Source organism: Gossypium arboreum, chromosome 3 (genome assembly GCF_025698485.1).
Source record: "Gossypium arboreum isolate Shixiya-1 chromosome 3, ASM2569848v2, whole genome shotgun sequence".
In the NCBI taxonomy this organism is placed as follows: Eukaryota; Viridiplantae; Streptophyta; class Magnoliopsida; order Malvales; family Malvaceae; genus Gossypium; species Gossypium arboreum.
The window spans coordinates 130,556,025-130,569,199 of record NC_069072.1 but is presented as its reverse complement, the minus strand read 5'-3'; the positions used below and the strand labels follow the sequence as shown (position 1 = coordinate 130,569,199).

Sequence of the window (13,175 nt, the reverse complement as noted above, 5' to 3'; positions counted from 1 at the left end):
TTTTCGGAAGTTTTGATTCAGACAGAGAACCACCATTGTTGCAAGCTAATCCAACGATAGCTCAAACTAGACAGCAAATTGATGAGGTTGCTAATAAGTATAAGGCTTTGTATTGCCTTCAGAATAATGTGTCTGATGTTATTTTCACAAGAATTATGGCTTGTGAAACTCCCAAACAAGCCTAACATAGATTGAAGGAAGAGTTCCACGGGACGGCGTGTAACAACCTGATTTTAGCTAAATTGAAATAGTGGTTTTGGAACCACAAATAGGTCGTGAAATTATTTTAATATTATTTTTGGTGTTTATAGCATGTGAATATATGTGTTAAAATTTTGTGAGCTAATTTTATCATTTATAGCTCAATTTGAGGAAAAGACTTAATCGCATAAAATGAAAAAGTTGCATTCTATTTGATAAAGGTGTCAAATTGCTATGGCTTATTAAATGTGAAGTCCTTATGTTGTAAATAGACCATTGATAGTGGGAATGGACATAAATGGTCTTATATTTGATGTTTTAAAATAGTTTTAATTAAGGTTAAATTGGTAATTTGGTTATTAATGTTATTATTAATAAAAGAAAACCAAAATTTGGCTTCATTATCATCATATTCCACCAAAAATAAAAATAAAATAAAATATTTAAGCTCATTCAGGGTTCGACACTTGTGTGGCTTAATTGAGGTATGTTTTGAGCTCGATTTTTGATGATTTCTATATTTTTTGTGATCATTGCTTCGTGTTCTAGCTAGCCCATGCCCTAATTTTTGAATTGGTTGATGATTTTTGAAGTTTCCATTGATGAATTCATGTGTTTTATGATGTTTGATGATGAATTATGAAAGCTTGGTGCTTGATATACATGTTTGTAAACTGATTTTGAATAAAAATGTATATTATGGATTAAATTAAGAAAAGTGTAAATTTAGGGGTTAAATTGTGAAATAAATGAAATTTTTAGGCTGCTAGGGGTCCCTAGGAAATTTTTATAGCATGTAATTGAATTTAATTGTGTGAATTTTGTGTATTTATGAAATAAGGACTAAATTGTAAAAAATGTGAAAGTTTAGGGCCAAAGTGTAAATTGGCTTAAATATATGTTTATGGATGAAATTGAAAGATTATGTGATTAAATGAGTTGAATTGTTATAATATAGATCAAGAAAAGAGGAACCTGGACTTAGATCGAGGCAAGAACAAAGTACTCGACTAATTAACCACTTTCATCGTTTTTACGTCCGAAGTAAGTTCGTACGTGCTAAACATTATTACAATTATGTTTTAATGCTTTAATATTGCATGAATTATATATATGATACGATGGTTACGTACGACGACAAATCGATTATGTTTGGCACTTAGTGTGCATTTGAAATAGCTTCGACTATATAAAGCACTTAGTGTGCAAATCAAAATAGCTTCGGCTGTATGTGGCACTTAGTGTGTGAGATTGAAATAGCTTTGGCTATGAAAGTGTAATGACCCGAACTTTACGGTTATAGGAAAAGTGTATTTTCGAGTCTTCATTTCTGAAAAATGGATTCGTAAATATTTAGTAAAAATATTTATGAAGTTAAGTGAGTGGTTAATTAAAGTTTAATGAAGTGAATTTAGCTTAATTAAGGATAAATGGATAAAAGAATTAAATCGAATGAAGTGTGAAAGTTTAATTATAGAATAAAGAAAATTGAGGGATTAAATAAGTAAATAAGTCAAAGTGAGTGCCAAGTGTGTGATAAAATAAAATACATGTGTGATAAATAATGTACATACATTTGTAATACATGTATGTATTTACTTTTATTTAAGAAAGTATTAATGTATTTATTATTATTAAATTGATATTATATGATAAATAAATAAAAGTAAGACAAATGTATGGTAATGATTGGATACAAATGTATTAATAAAAATACATACACTTGTAATACTTGTATTTAAGTATTAATAGATATTTATTATTTATAAAATATATTTATTAATTAAATTATTATGTTATAAGATATTTATATGATAAATAAATTAAATAAAGACAAGTGTATAGAAATAAATTGATACAAGTGTATTAATATATATGTATACAAATGTAAAAGTAATAATTGATTATTAAATAGATATTTATTAATGTTATTATATTATATATATATATAAACAAAACAAATGAAATAAAGAAAATAAAGAGAAAGAAACAGAATGTGGATCGAAAAGTAGGGAAGGAAAGAAATAAAGAAGAAAAGAAAGGAAAACAAAGAAATAGGGATTTTAAAGCTTGGAAGTTTAATAGCTAATGTTGTCTCGGGAAATCTCAGCTAAGCAAGGAAAAAGACAAAGACAACGGGAGTTAGCTCAGAAATTACAGTTTGTATTTTTATAATCCGAACTTAATACTTAAATTGTTGGATTTATTATTTAAAATATATATATATATAGTAGGTGTTTTGATATGATTATTTGAATTGGATTGAATATTGATTATATTGAATTGATTTATGAATATATGTGAATGTTTGAATTGAAATGAATATTGATGTGGAAATTGAATAATAAATATTTATTATATTGGAAAATATATGTAGTTGGAAGTGTGATGAAATTGATAGAAAAATGTGATTATTGTGAAATTGAATATTTATTAGTGAAAAGTGAATGGAATTATATTGAATTGAAAATATATAGTTAATTAATTAAAATATGAATTAATTGAAAACTGAAAAGTGAATTAAATACCCTATTAACTAGTCGGGCTAGTCGGATATAGTTGGCATGCCATAGGATATGGAAGAGTACGGGTTTTACCGACTTACTGATCAGTCACTTATGTGTCGACTACTGTTACACTTTGTGTGTCGGATATTGTTACTGTTACCGTTATTGTTACTATTTCGGATTTGTTCCGATGAGGTACTCCGTGTATCGTATCTTTATTCTTTACCGCTTGGATTTGTTCGATAAAGTACTTTATGTATCGCATCGCCATCGTTATCTTTATTCGTTAAAACCCGGCCGATGAGGCACTATGTGTCGATCTTGGTGTGTTCGTTGGATCCGTGTATCCGCTCAGGTCCGAGTCATGCTAATAGGGGTAAATAAAGGAACCGGAAAGATCGATTATTCTTGAATAATTTAATTGTTCTTGTATATCGATTTTCTTGAATAATTGACTATTCTTGGATAACCGATCGGTTGAATAATCTTGAATAACCGATTATTATTGAATAATTGATTGTTACCGAATAACCGATTCTTGAATAAATAATTGTTCGATTGATGATTGTTAATGAATATTCTTGATTGATTAATTGCTATTGAAAAATAATAAATGATTTTGAATTTAAAGTAGATCAAAACATTGGCTGAAAAGTGAATGTTTGAATACTCATTGAGTTTGAATAGTTCAATATATATAAATTAATGTGTTTTATAATTGTTTAAGTGTTCAGATTATTGAAAACCACTGAGTGTATACTCAGCGTTCGGTTTATTTCAGTGCGTAGGTTAAGTTAAGGCCAGACCGTTAAATCAGCATCCCAGGCCAATCCCGAATTCGATGAGGTAAAGTATGTTGAGTATTGGTAATAGCATGTACCTAGGATGTCTTATGAGAGTCATCTAGGTTGTGAAAGTATTGATGAAATAAGTAAATTATGGTTGGCAATGGTATATAGTATGAAGTTGAAATAATTGATAAAGTAAGTGATATACTTAAAAAGATTCATTGAATAGGTTAAAAAATGTTTTAGATTGGTAAGATTTGAGTATATTTAAATGTATTTGGATTATTTGAATGTTGGCAAATTGTATTGGTTGAAGTTTTAATTTGCAGGGTTAGAAATATTTATTTTAATAAATGACTATAATTGAACTGTACAGACCGGTAATGCCCTGTAATCCTGTTCCGGAGACGGATAAGGGTTAGAGGGTGTTACAGAAAAGCACTTAGTGTGCGAGATAGCGAGTATTCGACAGTATCACGTAAAGGTATGAGTTCAATATGAAGTTGAATAAGTATGTACATATAAAGCATGAAATCTAAATAGAAGAAGTTATGAACTTGTTTATAAATACTTGAGTAAGTATGAGGAAAGTTTGTTGGTCACCATGATTTAGATATTAATAAATTCAAATTGATGATTTGTATATTATGAACTGTTGAGTATAATTAGTATGAATTTACTAAGCTTTTAAAGCTTACTTTATGTGTTCTTTTCATGTTTTATAGATTTTCTAGCTCGTACATCGGGGATCATCGGAAACCATCATCACACTATCAAATACTTGTTGGTATATTTTGGATGCTTGTTATATTTTGAGATTTGATATAGCCATGAGATTTGGCTTGCTTTAGTAGAAAATGTTGGCATGTATTTGGTCATTTAAGTTGGCCTAGGTGATGTGTTTGGTAAGTGATATATTGGATATAAATAATGCCTTATGTATTGGCTTGTTTTGGGTAGGTTTGCCTTGGTTGTTGATGTGGCTAAATGGTGTGTTGTGACATGAAATAAATGATAAGATGATGAATTAATGCATTTGGAATTTATGCAATTTGTGATGATTTTGGCTTAATAATTTGGTATGTTTTGAATAAGGAGTTGAGTAATTGAAATGGTTGATGATAAATGGCATGATATTTGTGTGAATTGGTATGTTTTGGCTGCCTATATATGTGTTGTTTTGACACCATTTTGTTGGCTACGTGTACATGAGAGAAGGGTGGCAAATTTGCTTTGCAAATGGCCTATTTTTGTCCACATGAGCAGAGACATGGACGTTTGTCTCAGCTGTGTGTGACACACAGTCATGTTACACGACCGTGTGTCCCTTGGGGTACCCTTTCGAATTAAGGCAGTATACCCTACAGTTTTGACACGGCCTAGATACACGGGCGCATCTACTGGCCGTGTGTGGCACACGGGCTGACACATAGGCGTGTGACCGACCGTGTGACCGAAGTCAGTAACCTCTTAAGTTTTCCCACGGCCATAGCACAAGGGCGTGTCTCCGGCCGTGTGGTGCAAGTCAGTATATATGCCCTATTTTCACACGGCCTGAGACACGAGCGTGTCTGGTAGCCGTGTGGGGCACACGGCCTGTTTACACGGGCGTGTGACCCTTAAATGTTAAAAAATTTTATATGTTTCTCAAAGTTTGCAAATGTTATCGGCTTAATCCCGAACCTCTTTTAAGCATGTTTTAAGGTCCCGTAAGACCTTATAAGGGACAATGTGAATGAGTTGAATGGATTTTGATTATGAATGTATAAATGTATGTGAGTGATGTGTATTATCTGGTAATGCCTCGTAACCCTATTCCGGCGACGAATACGGGTTAGAGGTGTTACACGATGAAGACAAGACAACAACAACTTTTGAATCTGTGAAGAGACTTTGAGAACCTGAAGATGAAAGAAATTGAAACTATCAAGCAATATGTAGGCAAGATAATGACCATTGTCAACAATATAGGCTGCTTGGAGATCAATTCAATGAGCAAAGGGTTGTTGAAAAAGTCATCACAATGTTGCCTGAGAGGTATAAGTCCAAGATCTCGTCCTTGGAAGACTTGAGAGACTTGAAAACAATCTCTCTGTCAAAGCTCATAAATGCTCTATATGCACAAAAGAAAAGAAGAGCGAGCAGAGAAGAGGGGCACGCAGAAGGTGTTTACCAAACAAGAAACAAGGAAACTCCATGTTCTTCAAGCAACCAAAGCAAGAAGAAATGGAATCAAGCAAAAGAGTGGCAAAAAAGAAATGATGAAAAGAAAAAGTATCCACCATGCTCGAATTACAGAAAGATGGGTCATTCAAAAAAGTTTTGTTGGACAAGACCTGGTGTGCAGTGTAAAAATTGTAAGCAATTTGGCCATGATTTAGAATTTGTAAAAACAAAGTGCAATAGCAACAACCTAATCAAGCTCAAGCTGCTGAAGAAAATCAAGCTCAGGAGGAGCTTGCATTCATTGCTTCATGCTTCGCAGTCAACAACCAACATAAGAAAAAATTTGAAGAGTATTTTGAAGTTTTTTGTAAATTTGTTTATAATGGACCAATTTGCTTAATTTTGAAATTGATAGGGACCTAGGAGGTATTTACACCAATTTTTAATTTGAGTTATTCGAATTATTCTAGTTATTTAAGTTGTAAATTCAACTCGTGTCAATCTTGAGAAACTGAATCACTTATTCAAGTTTATTTGAAAAACCAAATAACCCAAATCGATTAACTCAAATTAAAAAAAGAATTCATTTTTTCAAGTCGAATCGAGTTTTGTTCACCTCTACTTAATTATTTAAGTTATGATCATTTAAATAGATACCTATTAGAATAGTTATAACTATTGCAAAGATAAGCAAATATCCATATGGACATTTAGTTAGATAGTTATGTTTGAAGACATAAGAATTCTTATAAATGAAAGTGAAATTTCATTTGGAAGACACACTAAAATTTGTAAAGAAAGTTTCATTTTGTACTACCCTTTTGTAATATTCATAGATTATTTTATAAAAAATTTATTACGAAGTTTTTCATTATAGAAATTAATATTCTTGCTATATAGTGTTTAGTGGTTTGTTTTCATCAATTAAAAACACAACAATTATTAAGCTTCTTTGTATTCTCGAGATTTATTTGTTGGTAACTCTTTTACACACCAATATTTATACTGAAGTGAATAAAACCTTAAAAATAGTGACATGTTTACATCGAGAAATTAAAAAAAAAAGTGGGGGAAGTGAGGGGGAGCATGTTTATCCACAACATGTTTACATGCCACCATTACAAAATAATTTGTCATATGTTGATGTTTGTTTTTACTAATGATCAAATTCCGTTAAAATAAGTAGGAATATACTGATGGGTTGCTTATCTATCAGTATATGATGAACTTATATTAATTTCTAATACTACATGCATTGTGCGTGATTTTATACATTTAAGTTTTTTAATTTATGTAATTAGTGTAAAATAATATTATTAAAAATAATAACTAAGAAGCATAATAAAATATACAACTTATTTTAATAACTCAAATATTATAATACTCTATTCGTCTCATTAAACTTGTTATATTTTAACTTTTAGTGATAAAAAATTTTCAATTCATCTCTTATTTCTAAAAATTTTAAAATCATATTTTATAAAATTTATTTTAAAAATAATTAAGATAAAAATTTTAAAAATTTACAGTTTAAATCTAATCCTATTTAGGTCGAAAGATATTCAAGTAAAATTGTCTCAATAAATTCTTGGAGAAAAGTTGATTTTGCCACTTCTTCCAAGCTAATGTTAATTGATACATGTAAACATTTGTACAATACAAAAAAAATTGATATATTGTAAATTCATACTACTTCACCACCTTCAATTTTCAATTTTCTTTACTTTCCTAATTATTGATCAATAAATTGAATATACTATTTCTTTAGTTATATATTAATTACTTAATTGTATTGTATTACATAAATGTACTATTCATAAAAGTTTATGTATGACATATAAAATTATTTACTACATAATTAAATAATTATAACTTGACCAATAAAATTAAAGTAATATTTTCTTTTGAAAGAGAGAATTTTTACAAATACAAATACAAATATAAATACAATGTATGTACAAGTACAATATAATTATAGTTAAAATATGTTTCAAGTTTCTATATTCTTTATATATTTAGAATTTCGTCCATCCACTTTTATTTAAGAAATTTAGTTCTTATTTCGTCCATCCACTTTTATTTAAGAAATTTAGTTCTTTTTTAAATTTAAAAATGTAAGTCCAATTGTTAAAATAAGGAAAACGTTGGTTCAGGTATGCTTAAGCACATTTCTCCCATTTAAGAGGTACCATGAGATTTGAACTTGAATGCTCAAGACCTACAACATCAGTCTTTGTTAGCAGTGTCAATTTCCTTTTTCTTAGTTAATGAAAATACACCTAATAATAAAGTAATTCAATATAAAATTAAAGTTAATATTTGATATACTGAGTGTATTTTTTTATTTCACAAACAATCTTAAAAAATTGTCACATGTTTCTTTTTTTTATTTTTGTAACATTTTTCCATACCATTGTAAGATATTTGTCAATCTTTTAACCTTAGTTGTAGAATTTAAAAAACTCTAAGTACCAAATCTTAAATGGTGCCTGATTGTTGAATCAAATCCTAAAAGACCCAGAATCAGTCTATTCAGGAAGGGTTCAGTCTTTATAGGAGCAGCGGTAGGCAGCTCTTTTCTAGCTGATTTGCAAAAATCCCACATCAGGAAGAGTACGAAAGAACAGGCAAGAAGCAGGTTTTAAATAGCCCGACCCTCGATATAAGAAATCATACCTTTCTCGGCCTTTTGGCTAAGATCAAGTGTAGTATCTGTTCTTATCAGTTTAATATCTGATACGTGATCCATTGGATCACACGATACTAAATATATTTTTCGAGTGGGAGGGTCCATCACAGTAGCTTGCTACTGGGGTTCTCTAGCGTCGCTCAGGTTTTGCACTATTGCTTGGGTCTGGCGCACCACACCCAATTCCAGTTCTAAAAGTTTGATTTATCTACGCAAGGGATGAGATTATCGTTGGAAGATAATTGGTTGATGAATTATTCTTTTAACTTATTTAGTTGTGGCAAGATGTTTGATAGTAATGGCCTAATCTGGTTCATGAACGACCATTGAGAATGATCTGGATGTAGACACCTTGGATAATGTTCAATATAATACCCTGAATCAATGTGCTTGGAATGTTGTGAATTGTAATTCTATTTTCTTGTTTTGGTATTTCCATTTGACTTTGCAGGGTAGTGTCAACAAAACATAATTAACTTAAATTGTTAATTCACCCAATCATTGCCAATTTCTATTAAAAATAATAACAGTGTACTGTCATGAACCATAAAACATTGCTTTCAAGTATATATTTTTGAAACGACTCAACAGACTCTTATTACAATGGAAATAGAAATGATGAAATCTAGAGAGACAAATCACTTATTACGCAATCCAACACGGTTTTTGGGTAAGACAAAACATGAAACATCATCCAAACCTCACCATTAAACTTTGAACGCCATGAAAGTAGAGTTTCAGAAATCGGGATTTGCCAACACATAATTTTCAATCGCTTTCAAAACAAGGGCTCGCTTCTCGGATGCTTACTTGATTTGGAGCATTAGGTCTGGAGAGATCTGAATGTCACCAATGGTGTAAAAGGTTGTAGTTACCTTAGTACTTGTTCCTCCATCTGCTGCTACTACTACAAACTTGGTCTCGTAGCTGATTTTCTCCACCACGTTGTTAAAAAAATCGCTTTCGATCACAACGTAAGTGTATAACTAGTTGTCTTTGTCTAATACATCGACTCTGCGTTTCGCATATGTGAATCCATACCCTACATTTGATATTATTGATATTTTATCAGAAAAGAAAACTAAAATGATGAAAAAAATTGAACTGAGAAGAACTTATTGAAAAGAGAAAATAATAAGTCAAGTAATTGAAATGGAAAAAGTATATTTTATTGAATTGAAACTAGTGTTTATATAGTAAACAAGTTAACAACTACTAACTAAAAATAGGCTACTAACATAATCATAATCTCTAAAAAATCTGAAACAAATCAAAGAGTTATGATTATATCTAAAATTAGGTAGATTAAGATAACTGAAGTAAATCTTTAACAATCCTCCTTGCTTCAGTTGCTGCAAACACCAAGTGTTGTTCTCAAAACTTCAAATTTGCTTATTGGAAGCAGCTTGGTGAAGATATCTGCAACCTGCTCCTCTGTTTTGCAATGAACTAGTATAAAGTTACATTTTTTTTGCACTTCCCTCACAAAGAAAAGCTTAATATTGAAATGCTTAGTCTTCCCATGAAATACTGGATTATGAGAAATTGCAAGGGCAACTTGATTATCAACGAAAATTTTTGTGTTTTCCTTCTATTTAAGGTTAAGATCACTTAATAATTTTCTTAACCACAAAGTTTGATTAACAGCAGCTACTGCAACAACAAATTTTGCTTCAGCGGTGGATTGTGCTACAGTTTCTTGCTTTTTCAAGCTCCATAAGAAGACACCAGATCCAAAAGTAAATCAATAGCCTGATGTACTCATGTCATCAATGGAACTCGCTAATCACTATTAGAGAAGCCAACAAGCTTGAACTCCTTGCTTCTTGTGAATTTAACACCAAAATTACTTGTGCCTTTGATATAACGAACTACTCTCTTAGCAGTTCTGAGATGCAATTCACTGGCACAATGTATAAATCGTGACAAATACTTACAGCATTTAAAATATCAGGACGTGTTGCTATAAGATACATTAAGCAACCAATCAAACTTCTAAAATATCCTTCATCAACTTTATCAGCTCCATCTTCTTTACACAACTTCTCCTTTTGATTCATAGGAGTACTTACTTCCTTCCATGCTTCAAGTTTAAATTTCTTCAAGATTTCCTTGGCATACTTCTTCTGGCAGATGAATACTTCATGCTCAGCATGTTTAATTTCCATTCCAAGAAAAAAAGACATCAATCCGAGATCTATCATCTCAAAAACCTTCATCATCTCCTGCTTGAATTCATTAAGTAACCGTGCATCATTTCCCATTAGCAAGAGATCATCTTTAACACCCTTATCCCGTATCCGTCCCGGACTAGAGTTAAAGGTGTTACCGGATAAAACAGAACATTTAACATTCAATTCATAAACCTCATAGCATCATAAATCAAACATCCATATTAAGTCCCTTACATAGGTCATCGAGACCTTAAACATGCATTAAAAAGGGGTCGGAACTAAACCGATCACATACAAAATTTTTCAAAACTTAAATATTTTTCAAAATAGCACTGGCCACACGCCCATGTGAACAGACCGTGTGCCTCACACGGTTTTAGACACACCCGTGTGTCTAGGCCGTGTCGAAACAAGGCATACATATTGACTTGCCCACACGGCCACAAGACACGCCCGTGTGTCTTGGCCGTGGTCGAAACTGACTTGAGTCACACGGCTATACAGCCCGATTTAGACCTTAGTCGGAATGGTGGTTTCGGGACCACGAATTCGAGTCAGAAAAATATTTAAAAATTAGTTTCTATGTTTATTATGTGTGAATTTGTGTGTATGAAATTTTTGTAATTTAATTTTATCGTTTGGATGCTCGATTAAATAAAAGGACTTAATCGCGTAAAATGAAAATTTGGTGATTAATTATAAAAGGGCCAAAATGAATGTGTCTTTATAAAAGGAAGTGTTTATTATGGAATTATGCCATTGGTTTTATATTTGGACGGCAATGGACATAATATAAGTAATAATCTAATGTTTTAATTTAGGTTATATATATAAATTAAATAATATGTTATTATATATTATATTATAACATAACTTAAAAGCCATGTCATAACTTAAAAGCCATGTTTATTATTTTTTCTTATGACCGAATATGAAAACATAAAGAAAAGACAAAGAAGTTTAGGTTTTGGCCATGGTTGATCTTGATTAAGGTATGTAACTAGTCCAGTTTTTGATAATTTTTACATTTTTGAGATCGTTGTTGAGCTATCTACAAGACCCATGTTTAAATTTCTGATTTTGGTGAATATTTTAAGTTATGTCATTGTTGAAAGCTTGTGATTTTTTTTGTTTGATGATGAAATATGAAAGATATGTTTTAGATTAACATGTTTTGTATTGGAGTTTTTGATGATTTTGAGTAATTAGGACTAAATTGAAAAAAATAATAATTTGAGGGACTAAGATGTGAAATAAATGAAATATATTGAATTGTATGGATATGGGTAAAATTTGGCCTAACATGGGTATAGTGAAATTTTTTATATTTTGTGTTTTGTGCAATAGGGACTAAATTGTAAAAAAAGTGTAAATGTCAAGGGTAAAATGGTAATTTATCCATTTATGTGTTTTTGACTAAATTTAATGAAAGTATGTTTGAATGAGCTTAATTTGAATATGTTTAGATCAAGAACCAAAGAAATCGGATTAGGATCGGGAGAAAACGAAAGTTGTCGACTAGTCGTCCCGTTTCGTTTTACATCGTCCGAGGTAAGTTCCGTTTTACATCGTTCGAGGTAAGTTTATAAGCAAACACATGTGGTTAAATTTTTAATATATACGTGATCAATAAATAGTTGTAATAATATGAAGTAATTTATGAATTGACATTGAGTAATGAAAGTAATTTACGTTTGATCATAAAGTAATGAATGAATTTTAGTATTGAAAGTGGTGACATGAGCTACATACGTTAAAATGTTGATTTTTTGTATATAAGTTGCAAGTTTATATTTGGATATATAATATATGTTTGTGTATATGATGTTAAAATGTGAATCATAGATATATATATATATATATATATATATTCGATTATATAATGTTATTGTGGCCTTGGTAGTGCATGATAATTTTGTTAATGAATACATGTGATTCTGATATAGGTGTGCAAGTAAGACCACGTTTTATATGTTGACATCGATATGTGACTCCGATATATGTGTGCGAGTAAGACCCTATCTGGGACAGTGGCATCGATATGTGATTACATGTAAGACCACGACTAGGACTTTGGCATTGTACGATATATGTGATTATCCGAGTGTCCTATCTAATTCTGAATGATTCAACGACAAATGATAACTATGATTGAATGGATAAAACGAGCTAAACTAATCAAGTATGTGATAGCTTAATACTTATTTGAAATAAGGTAAGTAAGTTACTCGATATGTGTTATAAATCATGTATAATGTAAATGGAAATTTTGTATATGCATATTGAAAATGTATTTGGCCTTTTTGATTATATTATGTGGATATTTATGAAATGGTTCATGGATATATATGTATGGGGGTTATGTATATTCGGCTATCTAATGGTACTAAGGTTTTGAAATTTAATATTACCTTGATAATAGATATATGTATATGTTCGGCTAAGGTAAAATTGTATATGGAAATATATGATACATATGAAATTGTGATCTTGAAATAAATGTGATTATTTTAGCATAATTTATTTTGGTTAAGTCAAGTTGTTATAAATTTAAGTTATTATTTGCTTATGACTTACTAAGTTATGACAGTTTATTGTGTGTGTTTGTTTTCTATTTATAGATTTTAGAAGTTGGTTACGAGCTCGGGGA

At 30.6% G+C, this 13,175-nt stretch overlaps 1 protein-coding gene and 1 non-coding gene across 2 annotated transcripts; one reads left to right on the top strand and one right to left on the bottom strand.

Annotated features, from left to right (window-relative positions):
* The first annotated feature begins 8,334 nt into the window (after positions 1-8,334).
* LOC128290943 (U2 spliceosomal RNA) lies at positions 8,335-8,530 on the top strand. Its single transcript, XR_008280722.1, has one exon. It is a non-coding gene; the product is annotated as a U2 spliceosomal RNA (small nuclear RNA).
* A 1,692-nt stretch (positions 8,531-10,222) lies between these two features.
* LOC128290608 (uncharacterized mitochondrial protein AtMg00810-like) lies at positions 10,223-10,615 on the bottom strand. Its single transcript, XM_053026325.1, has one exon. The coding sequence runs from the start codon at positions 10,613-10,615 to the stop codon at positions 10,223-10,225; it is 393 nt and encodes a 130-aa protein (XP_052882285.1).
* Positions 10,616-13,175: the final 2,560 nt, after the last annotated feature.